The sequence below is a fragment of the Emydura macquarii genome, unplaced genomic scaffold, assembly GCF_026122565.2.
Source record: "Emydura macquarii macquarii isolate MOO-44397 ecotype Brisbane River unplaced genomic scaffold, CSIRO-AGI_Emac_v2 contig_2473, whole genome shotgun sequence".
NCBI lineage: Eukaryota > Metazoa > Chordata > Testudines > Chelidae > Emydura > Emydura macquarii.
In genome coordinates this window covers 2,931,556-2,959,363 of record NW_027132610.1, presented here as the reverse complement: position 1 = coordinate 2,959,363, position 27,808 = coordinate 2,931,556, and the positions used below count along the sequence as shown (strand labels likewise).

Here is a 27,808-nt window from a genome sequence, read left to right as displayed (position 1 = left end):
TAAGACAAAGAGTTAAGAGTAAAGTTGTGAATATTGAAGAGCTCAGTCTCACAGTCATGGGCAGTGAGAAGGAACTGAGTGGCCACAGGGACTGCTCTGCCCTTTATGCCCTCAGTACAGGAGCACAGACACGGGGTATGTCTACACAGCCCATGGCAGCAAGCCTCCCATTCTAGGGCTCATGCTAATGCTCTAAAAATAGCTGTACGAACTGAAATTGTGACTCCCCTTTCCCTAGGCTTCAGCCATAATTTCAAACGGAGCTCAAGTGTCTATATCGACCTGGGCTGAGAGGCTTGCTGCTGTGGGCTGTGTAGACATACGGTTAAGGTATAATGACCACAACTGGCCGAAAGACTCGAGTTTCTATTGCATGGGACACATGAACACCAAGAGTGGAATACATATGGATAAGCACTCTATGTAGAATTTTGGACCCCTGAATCAGAAGTTAAGGTCAGTGTGTTGTACTTTCTTTTGACAGCTAGAAGGGAGTGGGGTGAAAGCAGCAGTTTAGGAGCAGCAAGAAAGGGGATAGGGGACAAAGAAAGGGAAAGAAATTGGGAGACCTCACTTTGAATGAGCATCACCCTCCCAATAGTGTGTGAAGATTTAGTAATATTTATGCATTTATATTTATTCTGATTATATATCATTGTTATAAAACACTCAATCTTATTGTGCTTATTTTATCTTGCTGATATAAAGGGCTTCATTCTTAACTTTGGAAATATAAACATTACTGAAGATCAGCTAACTTAAATAGCATTCCTCATTCTAATGTTCAGCTCATGAGATGATCCACTGGAGTCTTTGGGAAAACAACTGTGATGAAATATGTTTGAGAGTGCCTTTATCTGTACATGAGAAGAATACACATATATGTAATAACTTATTTACATGCATAATCGAGCTGGTTGGACGATCTTTGAAACATTTTTCATCAAAGCCAAAACGTTGGCTCACTTACAGACCTGAACTGAAAATCTGACCTTTTCAGTCCAAAACCAGACATTTTGATACTTCCATTTCACAAAAATTGAATGAAAATAAATGTCAGTATCTCAAAAGTTGTGAAATGGAAATGTCATTTTCTGGCTAGCTCTAACAAATTATCATAATTATGCTTGCAATTGTGGATGTACTTAATTTGGAAAATCTAACCCAAAATGTGTAAAATAGAAGTGTGCGTGTGGGGGGATAAGGAGACTAAGAAGACAGCAGGAGAGAGGCAATTTTTTTAACCCATTCATTATATATAGATTGCAAGAGATTACAGAGTTGCTTTAAATTCAACTATTTTACTTTCTAATTCTACTATTAAATGAATCACTCACTCTTTCTGCTTTTAGGCAGCCTGTGCATAAAAAATAATTACAGAACTGCACTTTAATTAAATATTTAGGTTGCAGAAAACAAAAGTCCAGATGTTCACTCTTATAAGTGTACATCTGACACTATAAACTATCACTCTGAACTCATAACTGAGTTTCCAAATACTGTCTAGATGTGCAAGATATCCTTTATTCCCTCAATTAATTAATTTTAGTAACTATCAAATATCTTCAAATTTAGCATTTACTCACTGGCACTGTTTTATAGAGCTGACATGGTATGCAAAATGGTGGAATGTCCGCATACAACACAACTGGATAGAGATGACACTGAGGGATCTTCTCAATGTAGCCATAGTCCAAGTACTGCACCTATTGAAAATAAATAAAATGTCTGAAAAATTACTTTTCTAAAAAATGTTCCTTCTTGGAACAGAATTATTCTCTGGTAAATTTTGCTAGTCAATTTCTTTTCTTTAAAAACACATGACTCACTAATATAATATACTTATAGGCATGCCTATGTCTCCCTTCCCCACTTGCTCTGGCTCTTCCTCAGACTCTCTAAGAGCTGGAGATGAGGCTGAGGTGGGGAGATTAGAGCCCTCTGGGCTGAAGAAGAAGGGCCATCCCTACTTCTTCTGGCTGATGTAAAGGGGGAATCTCCCCAGAAAGAGGTTGTTCCTGCCTTCATGGCTTCCTCCAATGAGGAATTTACAGAACCAAAATTCCCTAGACTGTTCAGTCTTACTCAGGAATGACCTGCAGATACTGCCCTTGGAAGGGACATGTGCTTCCCTGGGCGGTATAGACAGGTGATCAGAATTGCCTTGTGGCACTTATTGCAGCTTTTAAAGCCAGGGATCGCTGGCATACTCCCCAAAACCACTGAAGGGTTGGGGGAAGGATGTGCACATGGTAGCACTTTCCAGCCAGGCGAGTGGGGATAAGATAAGGAACCAGACCCCTATTAAGCTAATTCCTAACTAATTGTACTCAGAACTAACTAAGAGGCTTTAACAATTTAAAAAACTATTTACAGTGTGAAGTTGAAAAAGTCAGCATAGACACTGAAGCTCTGTCCTAAAGCATGAATGCTAATAAGGAACTAAGATGGTAGCAGTCCAGCGGCCCCCTTTATTCTCTTGGTGCAGAACCTGAGCAGAGGAGGCGGCGCATGCAGGGACCACACGGACACTGCTAAAGAAGATTCTCCAATCATGGGCGCATGGAGTGTATGCCCAACCTGAAGTACACTACACATAAGGATAATTTTCTTGAAGAAGAACTGAATAGTTAGTTCAGGCTAACTACCCTTAAGACAAAGAGTCATGCCAACTCTAAACAAACAGATAAGTGTCAGATAAAAATGAACATGCCTACTTGGAGAACATAAATTGAAACATAATAGTAATATTAGCAAATCATTCAGCATATGATTATTATGAAACATTTAACTTTTAAAAATAGGCTACTTATTTTGAAAAGGTGATCACATTCAAGAGAGGAAGAAATCCATAAGTCAGAATTACAAAGCTTCTATGCTCTTACGAGAGCTGTTTTAGTATAGCCAGCAAAACCAAAAAAGGAAATGTTATTCACCCTGTGCAGTAACTATAGTTCTTAGAGATGTGTGTTCTTATGAGCGCTCCACTTCAGGTGCACATGCGCCTCACAAGCCCTCAAATGGAGATTTCTAGCTAGCAGTGTCCATTTAGCCCATGAACCTGAACTATGCCTCCTCATGGCAGACTGAGGCTACATAGGGCTCCGTGGGTGAACCACCCTCAGATCCTTCTCTACTCAGTGATCCCCTAGAGAACAACTAAAGCAGAGGGGAAGGAGGGTAGGTAGGGGAGCAGTCATAAGGGGACACATCTTGAAGAACTACAGGTATTGCAGAGTGAGTAACATTGCCTTCTTCTTCAATAGTGTCCCTATGGGTGCTCCACTTCAGGTGACTTCTGAGCAGTATCCCTAGAAATAGGGAAGGGCAGACGTAATTCAGAATAGGATCTAGTACCAAAGATAATACTGCCAAGCCAAGTGCTGCATCAGATCTGATGATATGAAGCAGGGCGTAATGCTTTGAAAATGTATAGATTGAAGACCAGATAGTGGCTCTACACATCTCAAATACTGGGACATTCTTCAAAAATTCAGTAGATGTTGCATGTGATCAGGCTGAATGTGCTGCTCCCCAGCAGTGTTTTTCCCGTCACCCCAGGGAATAACTGTAGGCTTCCTGCTCCAGACACCCTCCTTTCTCCTAGGGAGTGATTGAAGACTTTTTCCCTCCAGTCCCTTCTGTTGCCAGCTTTCAGACTTATATAGACCCCGCTTCTTCTTGCTCAGCTGAGCCTGTTATACTTAAATCTTTGCTCCCTGTCTCTTTCTCCAGGTGCAGTCTGGGCAGTTTATTGACTCTCTTAGCCATCTTAACCCTTTCAAGCCCTGTGTGGAGTGAACACTCAATCACAGGTCACAAGATGGAATAGGTATCTAATGCAGAGAAAAAGATTACCCAGACCCCTAATAAATTTGGACAATACTGGGTAAGCAAAAATGGACAATCTCTTTCCTGAGGGATGAAAGTCTGATATGGCAGCAAGATGTATCTTGACCGAATGGATGGATAACCCAGATATCTTCAGATCTAGCAGGAAATCTAGCATGAGCAAAAAGGGAACTGATTCCAGCCACAGGTACTGATGACCACACTAATGGACAAATCTCTTCCATTTCTCTGGGTAAGTAGTGCAGCTGGATTTTTCTACTGTTTAACAACACCTGCTGTAGCTCTGTAGAGTAGGAAACCTCTATTCCCAAGAGCCTTCCCAGAGTCACACTCTGAGGAACAGAACTGCCAGGCTGGGGTGAGGAGTGTGAACTGCATCCTGAGACAGGAGATGAGGCACGGTCTTGAGCTTGATTGATAGTTGGACATAGAGTTGAAGCAGGTAAGGGTACCAAACTTGTCTCAGTCAGGTAAGTACTATGAGGATAACTATGGCTATGTCCTACCTGATCTTGTTCAGCACTCTGAGAATTAAGGGTGTAGGAGGAAAAGCACAGAACAAACTCTTTTTCCACAGTAAAAGCAAGGCATCCCTCATGACCCATCCCTCCTCCCCCACTTTAACAGAAGAGAAGGCACTTCCAGTTTTCAGAGGTGGTGAAAAGATGGATTTCTGGTCATCTCCAACTCTGAAATATGCCATGGAGAACCTCAGTGTCCAGCTCCCATTTGTAGTCATGGAAGAAGTGTCTGATGAGGGTATTGACATCCGTGTTCCAGATGCCTGGAAGATAGACTGTGGAAATCTGGATGTGGTGGGCTATGAAACCAGTTCCAGAGCTTTGTAGCTTTGGTGTACAAGAATGTGTATCTTGCTCCTCCCTGTTAAAAGCTCAGTACAATCTGAGTTGCTTAACTGTCCTACAGGCCTAGCATAGCTTCAGTTGCTTGCTTAGCTATTCTAACCCCTGTAGCGGGACATCTTCTAATTAGCAAAAATAAATAAAACTACTAAATAACCTTATAGATGTCTCAGTTTCTGCATACCACAGCACATAAGACAAAATACAGATACTGTATGTTTGTAGTTGCACACAGATAATAATAAAAACAACAAGTTATCCTTGAACGTCTGGGAGTATACTGTTTCATTGCCAAAAAGCATACTTTTACTCTGCCTCGCCTATCACCAGATGTTGTTTTAACAACCCCAATTATCATGATGAGAATGGAATGTAGTTAAAAATAAAAACCCAATGTAAATAATTAGCATATATAATAATAAAAAAATAATTAAGTAAAAGCCGTTTATAAAAAAATATAAAAAGTCATCACAAACAAAAAAGCGCACTCCATCAACATCTGACCCATCAACACTTGACTCTGCGGGAGGTGCTGCCAGTCAAACAAGAGTCCACGGACTCCCTGGCCAAGTCCCTAAAAAGCCGTTCCTATATACAGCCTTCTGAGTGACTGCTTAGCTCTCCAAGCTCAGTAAATATAATATATATTGTAATAAATTTTAAGCTTTATATTTAACTAGTATGTTTATAAAAAATCTTGCACATTAAACCTTATTGATCTGCAAATCAAGCATACAGTGTCTCACTAGTATTCACACTCATCACTAAGTGTCCAGTATCAACAATTGGCATCCCTGGGTGGGCTCTATCAGCTGTGAGTGAAACTATCTTTAAAGTATACAGTGCAAAAGTTTCTCTCACTGCTTGTCAGCAGACTAACAACCTGTCTGGCACGGTTCTCTGCAAAGCTGTATCTGTATTTGGCTTCAAAAAGAGGGCATAATGTCCTCTACAGAAATATTTCGTAAGTCAGGCAGTCAAAATGTTGCCACTCCCGTCCTCCTTTCACTAAAACCAGTCTCAAATATGGAAGCTTTTAAAGATGGCCAAAAAACACCCCCCATAGTCTAGAAGAGCATTTAAAAATAAAATAGCATATGCAAACATGATGCTCCAGTGAAAACAATTCACAGAGACAAAACCTGATCGTAAAAAAAAAACCTGCTTGGCTGCTTTACATGGGCTCGTTTCAGTATCTAAAACCCTTACTGAAGCGTTAGGGAAGTTAGCCAAAGAAAACAAAGAGCTACATGAACAACTAATAGCATGCCAAAGTCAAGTACAAAAACTAAAAATAAAATGTAAATCTTCAGTGTCCCACTGTCTTACTTAGGTTAATTTGCTCTCTAGCTCTCAGCGCAATGTAAAAAAAATACTAAAAAAAGTTAGACAATAGGAAAAAACAGCTAATATCTAAAAAGCAAAAGGTAAAAATGCACAAGCTGCAGTATGCGTTATCCTAAAAAAGAAAAAGAGAGAAACAGGACCAGTTCCATGAAATTTGTCGGTGGCAGTTGTCTCAGTGTTCAAATCAATTGACTGCTGCTCAGGAAATTATTGCTGCCATGGAGGCAGATGGAAGTTGTGACAATGCAGAAAGTAATAGTATGCAAGACTTTGATCTGTCAGCCCTCTGTTATGCAGAGGCTGTATGGGATAAAAACCAGTCAGGATCAGAGCATAGAACATCCTTCCCCCTATGCTCCTCTCAAACAAATAGTAAAACAGCTGGCTAAAAAAAAATATGCCACAGGCCCATGGCTCCTGTAATAATAAAAAAACCAAACAAAAACAAAAAACCACCACCAAAAAAAAGACTACTTAAAAAAAACAAACAAAAAAAACCCACCACCCACACTACCACCCAAGTAAATAAAATACTAAGACCTAAGCAAGCACAGGCACTAAAAAAAACTTTAAAAAACCATCACCCCAACAATGTAGTTGCCTAGTTTGCACAGCTTACAACAGTGCCTCTGTTAAATTATAGTAATTATGCTTTGCTCTTAAAAAATGTCTCCCATTAAACACCTTTTTAAAACTTCCCATAAATATACAAAAAAAAAAGGGCACAGAGAAGTACCCTTATAAAAAAATATCTTTAAAGTAGTAAATCCTAGCAAGCACATTAAAGTACATTTTCATTTGGAGCGGCGAGCCCTAGAAAAACACCCTGATGCTTACTTACAACATAAAAAAATCCTATGGCACACTATGAGGCATAAAAAAAAAAGTCAAAATCTTATAAACACAGACTTTCCAACTCATTTAATAAAAAAGCTACGTCCACAAGTAAAAGTTGCTTTAAGTACTCTGAATTCAACAGCTATAACGTAAAAAGCACTGTTAAACAGTTTGGCAAGCTCATTTACTAGTGAGCCAAGCCTTCCCTGATAAACACAAAAAAAAAGCTGCTTCACAGATGAGAGAAAAAGTAGCTGCTCAGACCATCTTTCAAAAGCAATTTAGTCCCTAAAAAGGTTAACAGAGGGCACAGCCAAAGGCAAAGCCATAAAAAGATCCATCCACTGCGCTAAGTACTGTGGACTAAGCTCCCCAATATGCCCCTAAAGCTCTAATTGATGGCAAATCAAATAAGCAGCTAGCTGACCTGATTTGTCCAAAAAAAGTCTCTCACTCCAAAAAAACATGTTAGGGTTAATGGCCGACCCCATCTCCTGAGGGAAAGCCCTCGGAGGCATGGGGGAGCCGGGCATCCCCAAGTCCCCTGATACATTCAGGACCTTTAACATCTAATAAATAAAAACAATCCACTATCTAAGTAAATTTTAAACAAAAAATGTTCAAACAGCATATGCTTGTAAATACCAGTGCAACCATTTCATTGATTGATGACTGCTTAGTTCCTGTAACGGTCAAGTTTAAAAAAAAAAAAAAAAATCATCCATAGAGATTAGAAAAGTTTAAAAATTTCAGCATAAATATGCCCCCTCTCGTCCCCTTATTTACACCATTGTAAGAAAAACAGAAAAATTTTTTAGTTTGGCACATGCTAAAAAAGCAGCAATTTTGGGCATAAATTGTATGCTTAAAATGCAGGCTGTTGTTGATATAGCTAGTTGGGTGTTGTGGATTAGATTAAAAATTCCTAGACTTGTTGCAGCTGTGCACAGGGTGGCAGCTCTTAAAGCACCAAAGCCACTCTCAGTTACAGCAAAACAGTATTCCCTAAATGTTGCTAACATAATACAGGCACACCCACAAGCATGGGCCAAAAATAAATTAAAATGTGGTCAAGTGGATGCCTGTGTTCTTATTGTAAAACCTAATCCACCACCCCAGAAGCAGTACAAATACCCAAAACAAGCTTAAAAAAATTGTTACCCACCATTACTGCTTTCTTGAAGCAAAAAGTGCTAGTAAAAACTAATAGCATAAATAACTCCTCCATATAGCCAGTCCATAAAGCAGACAAAAAAAAACCTGGCGACTTATAGTAAATTACAGGGCTTTAAATACATGCACCCCTAAGACAGCCCCTGTAGTAGCCAAGTTACCAAAAGTCACAGCTGCAATAAATATAAAAGCTAAATAGTTTTTGGTATTAAATGTATCAAATGCATTCTTTGCTATTCCTCTGCATCCTAACTGCTAGTATAAATTCGCTTTTACCTACAAAAACTGTCAACTCACTTTCACTCGTGTTCCACAGGGGCTACACTGCTCCCCCATAATTTGCCACGTCCATGTTATTAAATTATAAAATAAGTGCACAGCACCAATAAATGTTCTCTCTTATGTAAATAACGTTCTTATTTAAACTGTAACCCGAGAAGCTCAGCTGCTTTTGCTCAATAAAATAATCTCCCTGATTGAGCAAGCTAGCTTCCAAATTAATTTAACCCCCCCCCCCAAATTGTCAGCAAAAAAAACCAATAGCTAAGTTCAGTGTTAAAAAAATTACCCCTAATCAGCAAAAAGTGAAATTAATTTGTAAACTGCCTGCACCCACTAATGTCTCCGCATTGCGATCCTTCTTAGGTCTAACAAAATGGCTCTGCAACCAATAAAAAATATGGCCTTAAAAGCATAGCCACTGTATCAACTACTAAAAAAAAAAAAAAGTACCCTAAAAGTAAAGCCCAGAACAGGATCAAGCCCTATTAAAACTAAAGCAAGTGGTAATCTCCGCCCCTGCACTAGCATACCCAAATAACACTAAACCATTTATGTTGCAGTTAGCTCATTCCCCAAAGGGAATAAGAGCTATTTTAAGCCAGGAGGGGCCTTCTAGTCGAAAGCCAGTGGCATTTGCCTCTCAGGTACTAAAAAGGCCAGAAATCACCTTTACCCTTTGTAAAAAAAAAAAAAATGCTGGCATTAGTATAGGCTTTGGGGCACTGGCAATACCTTACTAGTTCTGTCCCAATTATTTTGCAAACAGCCCACACCCCTCTTAAATACATAGTGTCCAAAAAAATTTAAAAATGGCATGTATCCAGCCCTAAATTGGCTAAATAAACCATAGCTTTAATAAATAAAAATGTACAAGTCCAACCATCTACAGCTTCCAACCAGGCCACATATGCCCTAATAATTAAAAGTGCTAAGCATAATTGCCCTCTCCCTCCGATAAAACCAGCCCTTTCCAGTCCTTTTCAGCCTGTAAATGGCTGGGAAGCCATAAAAATTCTACCTAAAAAGCCAAAAGTTTAGTTTGTAAATAAATCCTCTTACATAATACAACATTCTCCCAAAAAAAGTATGCAACAATTCGCTACCCAAATAAAATCCTTACAACAAAAAGCTGCACATCACACTGCACACGGAGCTGAACTTGTTGCTGTACATGGTTAATTAATGGGTGCTAAAACTAATACCCCTATAGTTAGGACATGCTGTATGTCATGATCTTGATTGTTTTGCTCAGTGAGGGGCAGGAAATGGAGGGAAGCGTTCCTGACCATCTTGTGCTCCAAAAGATTGATATGGAGACCGGTTTCATGGACTGTCCATCTGCCCTGAACCATGAAGTTGCTGAAGTGGGCAACTACACAGGGATGCATCTGTCATTAGAGTCACTGATTGAGTTGGGTGACAGAAACAGACACCTACACAGAGGTGGAGTTGCTTCTTCCACTAATTTAGAGTGTTCTTTATGTACACTGTCACCCGCATGTCCAAAGTGTCCTTGGTCAGAGAACAAGCAATTCCCAACCAACCTTGAAAGCAGCAGAGGCGTAACCTTGAATGGACTGGTCACAAAGGTACAAGCTGCCATATGGCCCAAGAGTTGAAGACAGATCCTTATTGTGGTTCAAGAGATCCACTGAATTGTCTCTACCAGCCCTGACAGGGTAACAAAACTGTCTAAAGGAATGTACTCTCTGACTGTCACTGAATTCAGATATGTTCCTATAAAATGTATCCTTTGTACTGGTACTAATGTGGATTTCTTTACATTCAGCTGTAAGACCAACTCATGCAACAAAGGAAGGGATGGATGATAACACTGCCTCGAAAGAATGGCCTTTGAGCAGCCAGTCATTGAGATACAGGAAGACAAGAATTGCTCCCTGCCAAAGGTAAGCCATCACTACTGCTAGAACCTTTGAAGATGCACTTGGAGCCTGAAGATAGGCTGAAAGGGAGCACTTGGTACTGGAAATTATCTTGGTCTATGGTGAATCATAGGTATTTCCAGTGTGATGGATGTATATTTATATGGATGCAGAAGTCTTGTCAGTTGAAGGATGAAAACCAGTCCCCTTTCTCTAGTGAAGGAATAGTTGCCAGAATCCACATCCTGAACTTTTGAGGCTTCACAAACTTGTTCAGCTGTCTTAGATCGCAGATCAGCCTCCAATCTCTGTCCTCTTTTGGTCATAGGAAATATTGAGTAGAACCACCTGCCCCTGCAAGGAGAAGGAACCAGTTCTACTGCTCCTAGCTTGAGGAGAGAGAGTCCACCTCTTGCCTTTGTAAAAGCTTGTGAGAGGGGTCCCTGAAGAGGAATGGGGAAGGGTAGGTGGAAGGGAGGGGTTGACAAACTGGATGGCATAGTCCAATATTTTGACCTCCAAGACCCATTGGTTCATGGTGATCTGCTCCCAAGCCTGGTAAAAATGGACAAGAGAGTCCCCCAAGGGAAGGTGATGGGCTAAAAGGAAGCAACTATAAAAATCAGAAGAGTGAGAGAATCTGAACTCTTGACAAACTCATCCAAACTGCTATTTCAGTGGTCATGGAGGGTGGTTTGGTGGCTCTTTTCCTCTGAAACCTGTCTCTCTCTCTGAGGGGTTCCACAGGTCTTTGGTACCCTGAGAATTTAGCCGGGTATGATCTCTGGGCAATCTGTGACCTATTAAAATGTTTCTTGCTCATAGGTGTATAAACGCCCAAGAAACATAGAGTAGCCCTGGAATCCTTCATTATGTGCAGGGAGTCATTGGTGATCTCCAAGAAGAACTTCTGACTAAGACCCTACTTATTTTGCAATACTACAGATCCTGCAATATATTAGGCTTCCACTGCAATTTTGAGTTTAATTAGCTTACTTTGCACAGTCCACAATTTTGCATACATTTTGAGGTTTGCAACATACTTTTTCCCCCCATTAGTACAGTAGAACCCCATTTATCCAAGTTTACAGCAGCGGGATTCCTGCTGTGAACCCTGCACACAGCGGGGCTCCCGCCATCAATCCTGCATATTGAGGACTGTAATATAGTGGCAGCAAAATGTCTGGTTATCAAAAAAATTAGCAGGCATAACATAATACGAGTTTATATTGTTCCAGCAAACTTTTCGTAAACAAATAGCTTTTCTCTGGCTTTTCCAAATTACCACAATTAACAAAGGTCCATTATTCCTCTTCTCCGATTTTCCATGTCTTGTCCACAACTCAGCCACAATTCTTTGACCATCATCCCATGATTCAACCCAAAAGTTGGAGCCATGACACCCTGTGCATAACTACCACCATGGAGATGGATCTGGCAGCAGTGAATGCAGCATCTAGGGACACCCGGAGAGGCATTCTGGCCATCACTTGACCCTCTGCAGCAATAAACTGGAATTGCTCCCTGCAGTCACGTGGCAGCTGTTCAATAAAGGCTGTGAGCCAATTAGTAAAGTTATATTTGGTCAGGATCGCCTGACAGTTTGTGGTCCGAAACTGCAGGATTGTAGACAAGACAGACTTTCATTCAAAGAGATGCAGTCATTTCAGGTCTTTGTCATAGGAGGTAGTTCTCAGAAAGTGCTGCCCACTCCATTGATTCACAGCATCCATGACGAGGGAGTTGGTGGGAGAGATGGGAAAATAAAAACTCAGACTTCTTAGGGGGCATGTAGTACTTCTTGTACTCCCTTTTGCATGTTGGTGGAATAGTGACCGGTATCTGCCGTACCATCTTAGCCAGATCCAGGAGAGCCTCATTAAGAGGCAGCACCACTCTGGAGGGCATTGCTGACTGCAAAATATCTAGCAGCTTGTGCTACTGATCTTTGACCTCCTCCAGATAAATCTATAAAGTATCAGCTACTCTTCAAATGAGGTCCTGGAATTGCCTGAAGTCATTGACAATGGAAGGTGGGGGAAGCATAACTGCTGCACCTGCAGTGACAATGAAATGGGAGTCTTAAGGGTGACTTCCTCATTTGCTTTAGCTTCCTGCTCCTCAAACATCTCCTCCTGCGAGGCGGGTAGAGGGAGGATGTGAAACAAAGTCTCCCTGAGTGAAGATACCAGTGGTCTGTTGCATTGTTGCTAATAGGCAGCCCACGGGTCCCAATATGGCCATTGTGGTGGTCCATAAGGAAGCACGGGTAGCATACAAGGTTGGTTCCACCGTCCTTGATGAGCTGTAAGGTCCTCCCTTCATGAGGGGTGTCACAGCTGAGTACATCTGACTCAGGACAAATGGCTGAGAAATGGGGCAGACTCATCCCCAATTGGTGGATACTCAATCATTATATATACCAAGCCAGTAAGAAAAAACAAGGTTACTTACCAGTAACTGATGTTCGAGATGTGTTGCTCATGTCCATTCCACTATAGGTGTGTGCACGCCTCCGTGCACCGCTACCGGAACTTTTTTCCCCTTAACAGATCCCATAGGGCCAGCTCCGGTGCCCCCTGAAGTCCCATGCACATGCCGCGGTATATGAGGCGCTGCTGGCCCTACGCCCCCTCGGTTCCTTCTTTCCACCCATGACGATTACTGGAACTGCCTGCATTGCAAGCGCTTAATTCCCCATGTTTTAAACTTTAAACAGGATTTTGTGTGTGTTAATTAGTTAGTTAGATAGTCTAGCTCAGACTTACCAGGAGCAGGTATGCTCCGGTGTCATGGCTTCAAGCCTCGTGCTTTTGATCTCAAGAGATCAGCCACAGTCAGGTCAATATACAGCTCATATCTTACCCAATAATCATGCTGATGCCAATCCTTTAGTGGCTAAAATCTAAAGGTTTATTTTTAAGAGAAAAGTAGACAGTTAAAATAGTTAAGGAAATCATATATATACAATCATTGCAAAGTTCAGAGGTTTGAAGCAGTGATGGAATAAACTGCTAGTTGGCAAAAGTCTCTCTGGAAATTACCCAAACAGCTTGGGGGTCATCAGTCTTTGTGTAGAGCTTCCTTGTTAGAAATCCAGTCCAGAGAAATGAAGCAGGAAATGAAGACCAAATAGAGATGTTGCCAGGGTCTTCTTTATACCCCCTCCCATGTGATGGAATTTTACTGTCCCAAACTAAGCTCTCCATCTCAATTTGCAGAAAATTACAGGCGTAAGATGGAGTCCAGGGTCACATGAGCAAGTTACATGCCCTTACATGCTTTGATGACTTACAGGCACAGCCATTACCCATATTCTGGCTGAGGCATCCCCAGGAAGGCCTGCTGGGTGGGATGAATTTCTTCTATGGTTCACCGCGAGAGTTAATTGCTTTTGATGGGCCATCAGCTGTCTGGCTTCAATGTACATTTTACCTGGTGGGTGTTGCCCAGGAATACAGCACATGTATAGGATGCCAGTACATAGTCAATATTTATAACTTCAGATACAAAAATTATTCATACATATAAACAGGATAATCAAACTCAGTAAATCATAACTTTTCCATTGACACTTTACATGACATACTTTAGAATCATAGAATATTAGAGTTGGAAGGGACCTCAGAGGTCATCTAGTCCAACCCCCTGCTCAAAGCAGGACTAACCTCAGCTATATGATCCCAGCCAGGGCTTTGTCAAGCCTCAGCTCAAAAACCTCTAAAGATGGAGATTCCACCACCTCCCTAGGTAACCCATTCCAGTGCTTCACCACCCTCCTAGTGAAAAACTTTTTCCTAACGTCCAACCTAGACCTCACCCACTGCAACTTGAGACCGCTGCTTCTTGTTCTGTCATCTGCCACCACCGAGAACAGCCTAGCCCCATCCTCCCTGGAACCCCCTTTCAGGTAGTTAAAGGCTGCTATCAAATCCCCCCTCATTCTTCTCTTTTGCAAACTAAACAAGCCCAGTTTCCTTAGTACAATATTTGTTGCAATAATTTAACAGTGGCAACATCAATGATATACATGGACACATTTCAATCCTACAACAATCACAAAAGGGGATTCTCAAAGCAGTATATAGGAGATCCCCTAACAGAAATCGAGGAGAGGACTGATTGGGCCTCCTCCTCTTCTTCCATCCACTTCCTCCCATGAGGGGCACAGCCAATGAGGATGGAGGGGAGCCCTATACCATGAAGTGGAAACTCAGAGACCGAGGTCTCACCACCAAGAAACACTCAGTACTTGTCAGCAGTGGGGACTCTGGTTCATCCGACACCAAGAAGTCCCTTGAATACATAAATTACTGTGGTACAAACAAGGATCCCAGTACTGATGCTGCAGATGAGGCTGCAGCAGTCGGAGCCAACAGTACCAATGATGATAAGCAAACCGCAAGCTTTGTAGATATCAGACTCAGATACTTACTCAGTACCATGGATACCACTTATGCAGGCAACCCTGGCTGAGCTACTTGTATTGGTACCAATGGCTGGATTAAAGCACATGACAGTACTAAGGGCTGAGCGAACTGCTTTAGTGTAAATGATGGGGTTGAGCTTGATGGATGGTGTAGGTGCCCTATGGGAGCTGTCCTTGGAGCACCAGGGCTTCACAGGCCCACAGTACCAGAAGAAGAGTCCTTTGCCTCAACAGTACCTACAGAGACCAAGGACCTCAATGGAGACCTGGTCTTTTCTGGAGCTGGTTCCACAGATACAGAGTCTGCACTCCTCTTTTTGGGAGTCTTCCTAGCATACTCTAAAGCTTCACTTTCTTAGGGGAAGCATGACCCAAGGTTGACAGGGTGCTGGATCTGTCCAAGGACAAATGTACAGTGGGGCCTCCTGGGATGGCTGATAAGGGTGGTTACAGGAAACATTCCATCACCAACATCCTGAGCTTTATCTCCCTGTTCTTCCTAGCCCTGGACTCAAGACCCAAACAGGAGGAACACTTCTGGAAGATGTAGGACTCTTCCAGGCAATGGACACACTTGGATTGTCTGTCCCCCCATACGGCAAGAGAGATGGCATTTGATGTCTGGCGAACCAGGCATACTTCAACAGCAGACTAGTCTCCTGGGGGAAAACAGTCCTCCTTGCCTAAAACTAACTATACTAATAACTTCACTAACTTTAAAGAAACAGGGGGGATGGGGGGAGTGGGAGGAGGGAAGAGGCCTAGTGTCACAAAAATGCATCACTGACGTGCTGACTGGAAGCTGTTGAAATCGCTGTGCCCCCTTAACTATCCAGCTTGAGGTTGGCTCTCATGATGTTCTGCAGGTGTCAAACAGCCAGCCCCTCTGGACCCTGTTACCAGGAATATCATTCCTGACCAAACATGAATCCAGGCACCAGCCAATTTCCCCACCAGCTTTCCAAGCCTTACCCTACAGGAGTTACCATCTTGCACTGAACAGAGTCCACCCTTCCCTCAATGTGAACAGCATAAGTACCAGCTTTTGTTATTGAGCTAAGATTTTCTAAGCACTTCAGCCAAAACACACAGTTTTAGGTAAAATTATAAAACAGATTTATAAACAACAGAAAAAATAAATTTTAAGTGATTATAAATGGTAAACATAAAGAGATCAGAGGTAGTTACCAAAGAAATAAAAATAAGCTCGCAGTCTAAATTCTATAGTACTGAACGGGATTGGAATTAGCAATATCTCACCCTTGTTAGCTGGTACAAGCAGTTCCTTAAATGTAGGCTTGGACTGCCTTCCCTGCCTGGGGCTCCCTCCCTCCTTCAAGGTCCTTTTGTCTTCCAAACATGCCTTTGGGTGTTCAGTTGTGGGGAAGTGAAGCCAAATGATGTCACTCCCCTTTTTTTATCGATACTTGTGATCTGGGGTTGCCACCCTCATTGGTCAGGGAGTGTTCATTGCCTACATGCTTCCCTCTGTGAAGTCCCCATTGTATAGAGTCTCCGGGATAATGAATTCTCTTCTTGCTGGGTGTTAGTGAGCCATTAACATTGTCTGGCCACTTCATTATTGTGCCTGAAAGGCTGTGTAAGAGTTTACCACCTCATAGCGCATGCAATTCACCAAGATATTAATCCTTAGCAGATCAAGATTTTAAAAATGGTATCTCACAAGGCATATTTTCTACAGAACATATAATTATATGACAATGGTGAATATAGGGTTCTGGAGTGTTGCTTTCAGACACAGTATGTCACACCTAGTATGCTCTAGGCAGACATGCTATTGTTCCGTCTTGGGCCAAGGTGGTAGAGAAGGAAATGAGGGCGGTTTGCCCACACACCCCTATCTAGCCTCAACGTCTACCATGAGGTGGCATAGGGTGCATGCACAGGCCGAACAGATACTACTAGCTAGAAATCGCTAATGGAGGGCTTGAGAGGTGCATGCGCACCTGAAGTAGCGCATCCACAGGGACACACATCTTGAAGAACTACATTAATGCACAGGGTGGGAGGCATGAATCAGTGTTCATGTGATGCTCCCAGTCAGCACCTGGCCTGGGCTGGACAAGCTAATGATCCAACCAGTGAACCAAATTCGGTGATGAATCCTAGTCATGTGCCATCTGAGGCATGTGTTGCACATATGCTAAGACGACTGCATGGGGTGATATTTCCTTTTTTGGTTTTGCTGGCTATAGTAAAACAGCTCTCGTAAAAGTGTAGAAGCTTTGTTTGTAATTCTGACAGTTATGGATTTCTTCTTTTCTTGAATATGCTCACCTTTTCAAAATAAGTAACCTTATTTTAAAAAGTGACATGTTTCATGATGATCATATGCTGAATGGATTGCTTGAAGATGAAGGATCAGTTCACAGTAAAGTAAGTAAACAGAAAAGGCACAGTTCCTCTTCAAAATTAGTGGCATCAGCCTCTAAATAGGTAGGTATTGACTGAATGGTCATCTGAATGACAGAGAAAGTGAACTGAGTATATGTCACCTCATTTATATCTATCTATCTATATCTGAATCACTCAGTAACAGTGATCATAATGTAATTAAATTTAACATCGCTGTGGGGGAGGTAGAAATACCAAAGAAACCTATAAAACAGTAGCATTTAACTTCAAAAACGGGGAACTACACAAAAATGAGGAAGCTAGTTAAATGGAAATTAAGAAGAACTATCACAATAGTGACATCCCTGCAAACTGCATGGAAACTTTTAAAACCACCACCACAGAGGCTCAAACAAAATGTATACCCCAAACAACACACACACACAGGGGACCAAAAAACCTGCCACCATGACTAAACAGCAGAATCAAAGAGGCGTTAGAAGCAGAAAGGCATCCTTTAGAAATTGGAAGTCAGATGCTACTGTAGAAAATAAAAGAGCATTAACTCTGGCATGTCAAGTGTAATAAAGCAGACCAAAAATAATTTAAACAGCAACTAGCAAAAGACACAAAAACTAATCGCAATTTTTTTTTTTTTTTTTTTTTTTAGTATATCAGAGGCAGGAAGTCTGCCAAAAAAAAAAAAAAAAAAAAAAAATCAGTGGTGCCACTGACCAATCAACATGCTAAAGGAGCACTCACGGAAGACAAGACTGTTGCACAAAAGTTAAATTAATTCTTTGCATTGGTTTTCACTGCAGAGGATGTGATGGAGTTTCCCACACCTAAGCCATAATTGTTAAGGTGACAAATCTGAGAAATTGTCTCAGATGACATGTCAATAAAGAAGTTTTTGGAACAAATGGATAAACTAAACACTAATAAGTCACCAGAACTATGTGGTATTCACCCAAGAGTTCTGAGGGAATGCAAGTATGAAATTGCAGAACAACTTTGATATGTAACCTCTTGCGTAAGTCAGCCTCTTTACCAGATGACAGAAGGTGAATTTTCTTAAAAGGCTCCAGAAGCAATCCTAGTAATTACAGGCTGGTAAGCTTAGCTTCAGTACCAGGCAACTGTAGTACTATAGTAAAGAACAGAATTATCAGACACATAAGTGAACACAATTTGTTGGATAAGAGTCAACATGGCTTTTGCAAAGGGAAATCAAATGTAGACAAGGCAGATCCAGTCAATATAATTTACTTGGACTTTCAGAATGTCTTTGACAAGATCTTTCGTCAAAGGCTGTTAAGCAATCTGTGCAGACATTGGATAAGAGAGAAGGTCCTCTAAGTGGCAAAGTCTGCAGACGATACTAAACTACTCAAAATAGGTAAGTCCAAAGCTGAATGCTAAGAGTTACAAAAGGGACCTCACACAAAACTGGGTGACTGGGAAAGAAAATGGCAGATACAATTCAATGCTTGTCAGTGCAAAGTAATGCACTGGAAAAATATAATTCCAAATATACATACAAAAGGATGGGTTTTAAATTAGCCATTACCACTCAAAGATCTTGAAATCCTTTGAGGATAGTTCTCTGAAAATGTCTGCTTAAAGTGCAGCAAGAGTCAAAAAAGCAAACAATGTTAGGAACCATTAGGAAAGGGATAGATAATAAGAGAAATCATAATTGCCACTATATAACGCCATGGTATGCCCACACCTTGAATATTGCATGCAGTTCTGGTCACCCCATCAAAAAAGGGTATATTAGATTTGAAAAAGGACAGAGAAAGGCAATAAAGAGTATGGAATAGCTTCTACAAGAGGAGAGATTAAAAAGACGGACTGTTCATCTTGGAAAAGAGATGGTTAAGGGGGAATACGGTAGAGGTCTACAAAATCATGAATGGTGTGAATAAGGAAATGTTACTTACTCCTTCACATAACATAAGAACTAGGGGTCACGTAATGAACTTAATACACACCAGGAACTTAATAGACACTAACTCTTATTCACATGATATACACTGAACCTGTGAAACTTGTTGCCAAGGAATGTTGTGAAGACCAAAAGTATAAAAGGGTTCCAAAAAGAATTGGATAAGTTCATGGAGGATAGATCCATCAATGGCTAGTAGCCAAGATGATCAGGGATGCAACCACATGCTCTGGGTGTCCCCAATCCTCCAGCTACTAGAAACTGGGACTGGATGACATGGGACGAATCACTTCTTAATTGCCCTGTTCTGAGCATTCACTCTGAAGTATCTGGCACTGGCCACTGTTCGAAGACAGGATACTGGGCTAGATGGACCATGGGTGTGATCCGTTATGGCAAGTCTTGTTTTTATGAACTTCACTTATTATACCATTTGGTCAAAAAAAAAAAAAAAAAATTCAAACTTACCCTGATTGTACCACCAACAACTTCTATAACTTTGCCTCGATACCACATGGTATCCGATCCTCTTACAACACAAGCATCTTCCTTCTTCCAACAATATGGTTCCAGAAGACCAAGACATTTGAAGTTATTTTGTATATCAGTCATCAATTTGTTGAGTTCACTTTCTGAATAAGTATTGAGTAAAATAGAAAGCGAAATTCAAAACACAGATTTCTGATTACTGGTAAGTGAAAATAACTGTTTTAACCGCTAAATGTATATTTAAACTAGGCTGGATCTGTAGCACAATAATTTAGAGGTTAAACTATACAGCTTTTCACATTTTAATTCCCAAATATCTTACAACTAGGTTGGGAATCTTACCTATTGCAAGTTCTTATAATTCCATTGTGCTGGAATAACAGTGGCAAATTTAGGGATTATGTTATGCAAAATACATTTTCTGTATTTTAAACCATCTAACACAACCTAATGACAATGGCTGAAATAATTTGTAAGCCAATTTCATACTTATACAAATTCTTAAAAGATGAAAAAAATTGCTACTAAATGTAATTAGGATTTACATTTTATCAGGATAAAACATGAAGTTTGATTTGATAAACCATACCCCTGAGGAAATTACTGCTATTATTGAGAATATAAGGATAAATAGTCCAGGATTCTATCATGTTGGAAAGACATTTAGGATTGCTTCCTTGTTTCTTTGTAGAGTCAACTGATTCATAACCAGATATCTTCGTTCTCAATGACAGAAGTCAGTACAGCAAACTGGTGGAGCTTCCTGACATACAGAAGAACTCTAGGTGAACTGAACAGCTATGGTTACCAAAAGTATTCTGGGTAAATTTTAGGCATGTCAGAAGGCAGGTCGTTGAACTGAAGAAGGAACGATATCACAGAAACAACTACTAATTATGTATTGTATCTCTGAAGTGAAGGGTCTGAAAAAAAGGTTTTGTGACTACATATCATTGCTGTCAAAAACGGGGGAAAGCTGATATAAATACAACTGTGACATAGCAGAAATGAACAAAAAGAGTTCCAGAGGAAGTAGCAATGCAATGATATTTTAGAGACCTACTTGACACCAACAGGTTTTCCCAAAAGTTCCTGATTTGCTTTACATACAAGTCATATCAACTATTGCAAGAGAAACACAGAATCCTCAGATCTGGTCTGGGGGGAATGGGGAGGGGACGGTTATCAATTTGTTTTATAACATCTGTATTTCTAATTTTGTAATCTGCAGATCTGATCTTTAATAGATGAACAAAAAATCTTACATTAAGACTACCAAGTGGTTAATTTTTTAGTAGCAGACAAAGTGGTATTTGGACATTGGGCAGATTAAAATGTATTTCTAATAAGCAATCAACTATTATAAATTAAAAATACAAAAGATACTGAGTCAATAAGGCTGGAATTTTTTCAAAGGGGCCTAAAAGAATTAGGACCTAACTCCTACTGAAAGTAATTGACATTTGGGCATCTGACTATCTTAGGCCTCTTTGCAAATCCCAGCCTTAAATTTTAAGATGTATATTCGCCTCATATTCAAGATGCATTGTTACAAAGTTAATTTCTTTTCCCAAATGTGGCATGATGGCTATTACGCTATGCTGACAAAGTATGTAATCCGACAGCACATTTAAAGCATTCAGACTACTGTGAAGAGGGCAGCAAAAATTAGAAATGGAAATGTGTCTCTTTTGTATAGGGTGTCATCTTCTGGAATTTGTGTGTGTGTATGTCCTGTAGTTCTTTCCTAGAATCTTGGACTATTTATCCTTATATTCTCAATAATAGCAGTAACTTCCTCAGGGGTATGGTTTATCAAACCAGATGTCATGTTGTATCCTGATAAAATGTAAATCCTATTTAGGTTTAACAGCAATTTTTTTCTTCTTTTAAAAATTTGTATAGCTAAGTATGAAATTGGCTTATAAGTTATTTCAACCATTTTTTTTCTTTTAAAGCCACAGGACTTTTAACTTCCAGACTACCTTTGCATAGATAACAGAGATGGTGAAAAGGAGCTTGTCCCATCCGAAGAATGGCATCTCCAATGACCGTGTATGCTCTAGTACTGAGCTGTAGGTCTGCATTATTAACTGAACCATAAAGGCATTCTATTTTCTGTATTTCAAAATCTTACCTAAGGATTTGGGTACCATATAAATAGTTCCATCATCTCCAATACAGCTTATTATAGCCTGAAATACTTTCATGTCAGGTATAATTGGAGGTTTATATGCTCCATCTATTCTTGACTTGAGCACTGGTTTCTTTGATTCATATCCTTTATATTCATTAATAGAAAGAGTAACTTCTTTCTCTGGCACTAAACACTTCGGTGTACTTTCAGTTTCTGGAATCAGTTCATTTAAGCATGGACTCTCTTGCTTCAAGGGAACTTCAAGAGGTTTCTCAGGATCTGCATCACGTATGTCCGTTTCATGAGTTCTACCAGATTCAACACAAAACATATCCAAAAATGAGAAACTCCAAAGCATGAAAAAGATAATATAAATAAAAAGAATAAAAATGATCAAAGTTTGAAAATATAGCTGTTCATTTTAATAAAACAGATATCAAAATATACTTAATTCATCAGCATAAGTAATTACAAAGTGCATTAGACTGTGGTGATGATAATATGTTTTATCACATATAAATTTTAAATGCTAATCTGTCCATAAAGTTCTCAGAAGAGAATGTAAGTTTTCGTTTTACTTATAACAGTAACACAAATGCCAATCTGTATATGTTAACTTTGGAAGTAGCCTAAAGGAGGAGATCTGAAATAATGTAATATTAAAAAGAATATCCATACCTTCGGTTTCTGAAAGCCAGACCCTCTTTAATAAGATATTCAGAAATATCAATAAACTGTCCTGCTTCATCACTGCAAAATATTTTCACAGGTAATGGTTGAGATCCATCATTTTCCTGAGAGGAATTTAAGATATGGCAGTTACTTACTATAACTGAAAGTTCTTCAAGATCAGTTTTCCTTATCTGCATTCTACACATGGGGTACTCATGAGTGCCCATGTCTGGAAATTCTTCAAAGCAGTATCTGTTGGCTGACCTATATTCCGTAGATCTTGTGCTCCCAACTCAGGGTATAAGAGTCAATGTGGGTAAATGACTCTCTAGTTCCTCCTCTTACCACAATCACACAGGATCTGAAGAAGAGGGGATGGAGGGCAGGTAGTGGAATATAGACAGCAACCTCACAACTCAAAGAACTTCCAGTTACAGTAAGTAACTTCCATTTCTTCTTTGGGTGGTAGTCTCTCCATGTATTCCAAAACTGGGTGATTGTCGAGCAGTGCTCAGACTGGAGGTGGGCGAGAGGAAGTTGGTAGCAGACCACTGCATCTGCAGCTACGGCATGAATTAAAGCATAGTGTGTTGTACTAAGGCATGAACTAAAGCATAGTTCATCAGATGGGTTGCAGCCCACGAAAGTTTATGCCTGCAGAAATTAAATTTGTTAGTCTTTAAAGTGCTACAGGACTCTCGTTGTTTTTGCTGTATACAGGCTAACATGACTACCCCTCTGGAACTACAGAGGAATGTAATTATAGGGATGCCATGCTTGTGTGGAGTGAGCTGTGACCTCCCTGGCTTTTCGTTACCTTATAGCACTCCAGGATGCATCCTGATATCCAGCTCAAAATCCTCTGGGATGACATGGCTTGACTGCGAGATCTCCATTGTGGTGATAAAAAGTCTCAGATTTGGTTCTTTGTCAGTAGAACACCAGAGCACCCCGGACATCAAGGGAGTGAAATCTCTTGTCTTCAGTGGAAGGTTTCAGGAAAAACACAGTTAAGCATATACTTTGATTGATGTGGAATTCAGAAACAATTTTAGGGAAAAACCTGAGGTATAGTCAAAGATAAACCTTTTTTTCTTTTTTTTGGTGAAAAATGGTATAAGGAGGGTCCGCCACGATGGCTCTGAGCTCACTGATTCTCCTGACTGGAGTGATAGCTACTAAGAACACCACCTTCACTGACAGGTGAGTCATGGAACATGTCACTGTGGATTCAAAAGACCTATGACTATTGACAAGATAAAATTAAGGTTCCATTGAGGTGTAGGTTTGATCATTGGTGGGAAGATACTGATTAGGTCTTTCATAATTCATAAGAAAGCTGGATGAGTAAAGATGGGAAAGTCTTCCTATCAGAGGAGGAAGGCACTAATTGCTGTTTCGTAGTTCATTGCAAGTATACCTGAGACCTCAGGACTTCCGGGACAGGAGATAGTCTAGGACAACCAGGATCCTTGTGATGGCTGAAGAATGTTGGTGGAGTTGTGCCCAGACCAAAAAGCATCTACATTTGGCCAGATAGCAAGTTCTAGAAGAATCTTTTCTACTTTGGTTACGGAGAGTCTGAATAGCAAAAAAGCATGAGCATTCTATTTCCCACACCCATCCAAACACCAGACCATGAGGTGGAGTGAGCCCAGACTGGATGCTTCATTTTCTCCCCATCCCGGGTTAGGGGGTCTGGGAATGGGCGAATCCTGATTGGAGGATGGGCTGACATTGTTAGAAGGTCTGTGAACCAGAACTGTCTGGGCCAGTAGGGTACTAAGAGAATGATATTGACTCTGTCATGACATATCTTCCCTACGACCTGTGGAAGTAAGGGAATGGGAGGAAAGCCATGAACCTTTCCCGGTCTGACCACCAAGCAAGGGAGGTGATAATTCTGGTGGGTCTGGCCACTTTGCAGTTTATATGGTCCTTGTTCAGTCGACACATCGAATGGAGCAAAATTTGCAGGCACTGGAAGTCAAGCTTAGAGAACAGTGTCAGATAGGTGCATGCGACCTAGTAGTGAAAGGCATCTGTGCACCATGGTTTGTAGTCTGCGGGTTATGAATTAAATCTGGTTGTTTATTATACAAAACCTGTCTCCAGGAAAGAATGCTGCTACGGAGACCAAGTCCAGAACTGCCCCTATAAAATGTATTGTCCTTGTGTGTGATACAATGGACTTTTCTATGCAAACATCTATGGCTACTAAAAGTTGTATGAGGAACCTTGTCACTGACTTGACCTCCTGACATGATTGACCTACTAGGAGCCAATCATCCAGGTATGGGAATACAGTATAGCCCTGGCATCTTATCTGGGGTGCTATAACAGAGAAAACTTTTATAAATACTCTGGGTGCCGTTGCTAGTCCAAAGGGGAGGACTTGAACCTGGAAGTGTTCCTCTCCTACCAAGAAATGCAGGAACTTCCTGTGTGAGGGGTTAAATATCCATATGGAAATATGTATCCTTCATATCAAGAGCTGCGAACCACATCCCTTGCTATAGATAGTCTCCTCCCTTCAGTAACAATCATCCTATATTTCAACTTTTGAATGAAAATATTGAATTGCCAAAGCTCCAGGATGGACTTCTATTTTTTTGGGGAACTAGGAAATATGGGGAGTAGAATCTCCTTCCATGATACTGAGGCAGGCTGCATTCTTTTGGTGTAAAAGAGATTCTGCTTCCTATTGAAGAATCACCTCATGAGAGTGGTCCCTGAAGGGGGACTGGGAAGGGAGTTAGTGAGGAGGAAAGGAGAGGAACTCTGAAGTATCTCTGATGGATAATCTCCAAAATCTAACTCTCTCTGGAGATCGTCCTCCAAGTGTGGGCAAATGGTGTGAGACAGCCCCCAAAGGTGATGGGGAAGAAATGAGCAGCATCAGTGGTGGTACACAGGTCTCAACCAATATGTCCAAAATGGCAGCTGGGGGTGAGTAGGGGCTGTGGCAGTAGAGGGGGCAGAGAAGCGAGGCCTCTGAACCCTCTGGCATTTGCAAGGAGACTTGGCTGGGAGCTCATAAGGTGCACGAGGAGGGGAGTGGCCTTGGTCTACAAGATTGTCTCTGGTGTTTCCTCCTGCAGACTGAAGTATAAATCCCCAAGGAACACAGAGTAGATCTCATGTCCTTTAATGAATGCAGGGATTTGTCCATTCTTTCGTTAAAGAGATTTGACTTATTAAAGGGGAGGTCCTGGATTGTGTTTTGACTGCAGCCAAGAGTCCCTCTTCATGATTAAGCCCATGGCCAGACTTCTGAAAGCTATGTCTGGCTGCATCCACTGTGGCCTGGAGAGCTATTTTTGCCACCAGCTTTCCCACAACTAAAAGGGACTGAGAAATTGCGCTCTGTCCCCTGTGGGAAGCTTGTCTATGAAGTCCTCAAGACTGGAATAGTAATTAAAACTGTATTTTGCTAAGAGGGCTTTTTAGTTGGTGACACGACACCGCAGGCCTGCGGAGGAGAAGACCTTTCTTCCCAGGAACTCCAATCTCTGAGAATCCTTATCTGTTGGGGTGGCCCTTTGATAAAGTGAACAAGCCTGTTCTGTAGCTGCCTGAACGACTAGTGAATTGGGGGCAGGGTGGGAAAACCAAAATTCACCTCCCTTAGCTGGAATAAAATCTCTCTTCTTGGCTCTCTTTAGGGTAGGGGCACAGGATCCCGGGAGCATGACATCCCGCTCTGGCCAGTTCTAGTATGGCCTCACTGATTGGGAGAGCCACCTTTCCAAGTCCCTGAGGTTGTAAGATATCTAGGTGTTGGATGGTCCTGGACCTCCTCTAGTGGAATCTGGCAGTCATTGGCAACTCTTTGCAGTAGCTACTGATACTGCAGATGGTCATGTGGCAGAGATGGCGAGGAAGGAGTGACTGCTTCATCTGGGTATGAGGAGGAGAAGCCAGTCGGAAATGTTGGTACTCTGGCTCCTAGTCCACCTCCTCCTCCTCATATACCAACAGATCTGACTGGTGGGAGGGACAGGACCAGTATGACCCTCAAGAAGGACCCAGATGCCTGCCATAAGGATCCCATTGACCCTAACAAGGCCAGAAAGAGGGATCAGCCGGTTGTTGGGGACCACAGGAGAATCGGTGCCAGAGGTCCCTGGGAGGGTCATACCAGAAAGAATAGAGAGTATGACTCCTTGACTATTTGTCGGGGCTGGACTGTCTCTGCAGAGATACCAGAGCAGCTATCCCCTCTGACTCATTTAAATCTGAAAACTGCTCCACCAGTAGCAGCGAGGATGTTGGTACTGGAGTACTTCTGCCAGGTGGGATATCTTGGGACACCAATATAGACTCCTCCTCCAGAGTGATAACATCCCTCAGGAGAGCCAGGCTGGAGAGAAGTGGAGACTGTGGATAAGAGAGGAATATATCCTCCAGTGATAAATCAGTCTCCGTATACCCTGGTGTCCGAATGGTTCAGGCCGTCAAGAACAATGGACTGGGTGCATCTACAGCAGCTAAATGATCTTCAGACAAACAAGACTGTACTAACCATGGGTCTGCACCAGCACCCGTAGACTGAACTGGCGAACATCTGTCCTTATGCTTCGGTACCGAGATGATCAATGGAACTGGCAGATCTATCTTTTTACATGTTTTGGCCTCCAACTTGGGAGTCTTTAGCAGAGCTGGTTCCTTAGGTTCTATGCATGTCGTCTCACTCAATCTGCACAGGCTCAGGGAGAATACAACTCTCTTATGGACAGTCCTTGATGGGGCGGGAGGTCTGTCCTTAATGCCTATCAGAGTGCTCTCCACTCTCATTCGAAATTCTGGATGAAGAGTCCTTGGGCTTAGTCACTGGCAGCTCTGCTGCCAAGCACATGCTTGGAGAGGCCCTGCTGGTTAGCTGAAACCGATGTACAGGGGATCTCCCTGCCCTAGATCAGAGAGAGGCTTCATGGCTTTCTCAGGTGAAGATCGTGGACTCTGAGTTCTGGGTGGGAAAGAGCAACAGATACTGCACTTTGCAGAGATATGTATCGTACCCAGACAGTAGAGGCAGAGCTGATATTTGTCACTGATAACGTAGGGAGGGCAAGACATTCAATTATTGAATCCTGTGGCTCTGGGCAAAGTCCTGGAGCCAGGAAAGGTTTTCCCAACCAGGGAGAAAGAAAACTCTCTATACTAACTATACTATGAACTTCAACTAACTATTAAGCTAAGAAATACAACTATTTACAAATATCTTTACAGGTTGTACAAGGAGTTGAAGGAGGACACAATTCTGACCCAGGCCATGTGGTGGTAAGGAGGAACAGGAGAGGCACTGACCTACACTGATTCTTATACCCTCAGTCAGGAGCACAAGGAGATCTATGGCTCACATATGGACCAATGGACACTGCTCTGAAGCATTTCCAGACCTGGGTGAATGATGCACATGTGTACCCCATGTGTGGAATACACATGGGCACCACCGCTGGAAGAAGGTTTGTTATGCAACACACATCAATTCAAACCTTACATTTTCTTAAGAACTTCCTTTTTTCATTTTTAACT

General features: G+C 41.5%; 1 protein-coding gene across 1 annotated transcript in view; it reads right to left on the bottom strand.

Annotated features, from left to right (window-relative positions):
* The window catches only part of RNF17 (ring finger protein 17), a 231,571-nt gene that overhangs the window by 81,857 nt on the left and 121,906 nt on the right, over positions 1-27,808 (bottom strand). Inside the window, exons 28-31 of the mRNA XM_067562728.1 lie at positions 22,277-22,392; positions 21,599-21,906; positions 19,441-19,604; positions 1,587-1,706 (exon numbers count right to left, since the gene is read on the bottom strand). Of these exons, the coding sequence (XP_067418829.1) occupies positions 1,587-1,706; positions 19,441-19,604; positions 21,599-21,906; positions 22,277-22,392 (708 nt within the window). The remainder of the gene's footprint in view (positions 1-1,586; positions 1,707-19,440; positions 19,605-21,598; positions 21,907-22,276; positions 22,393-27,808) is intronic.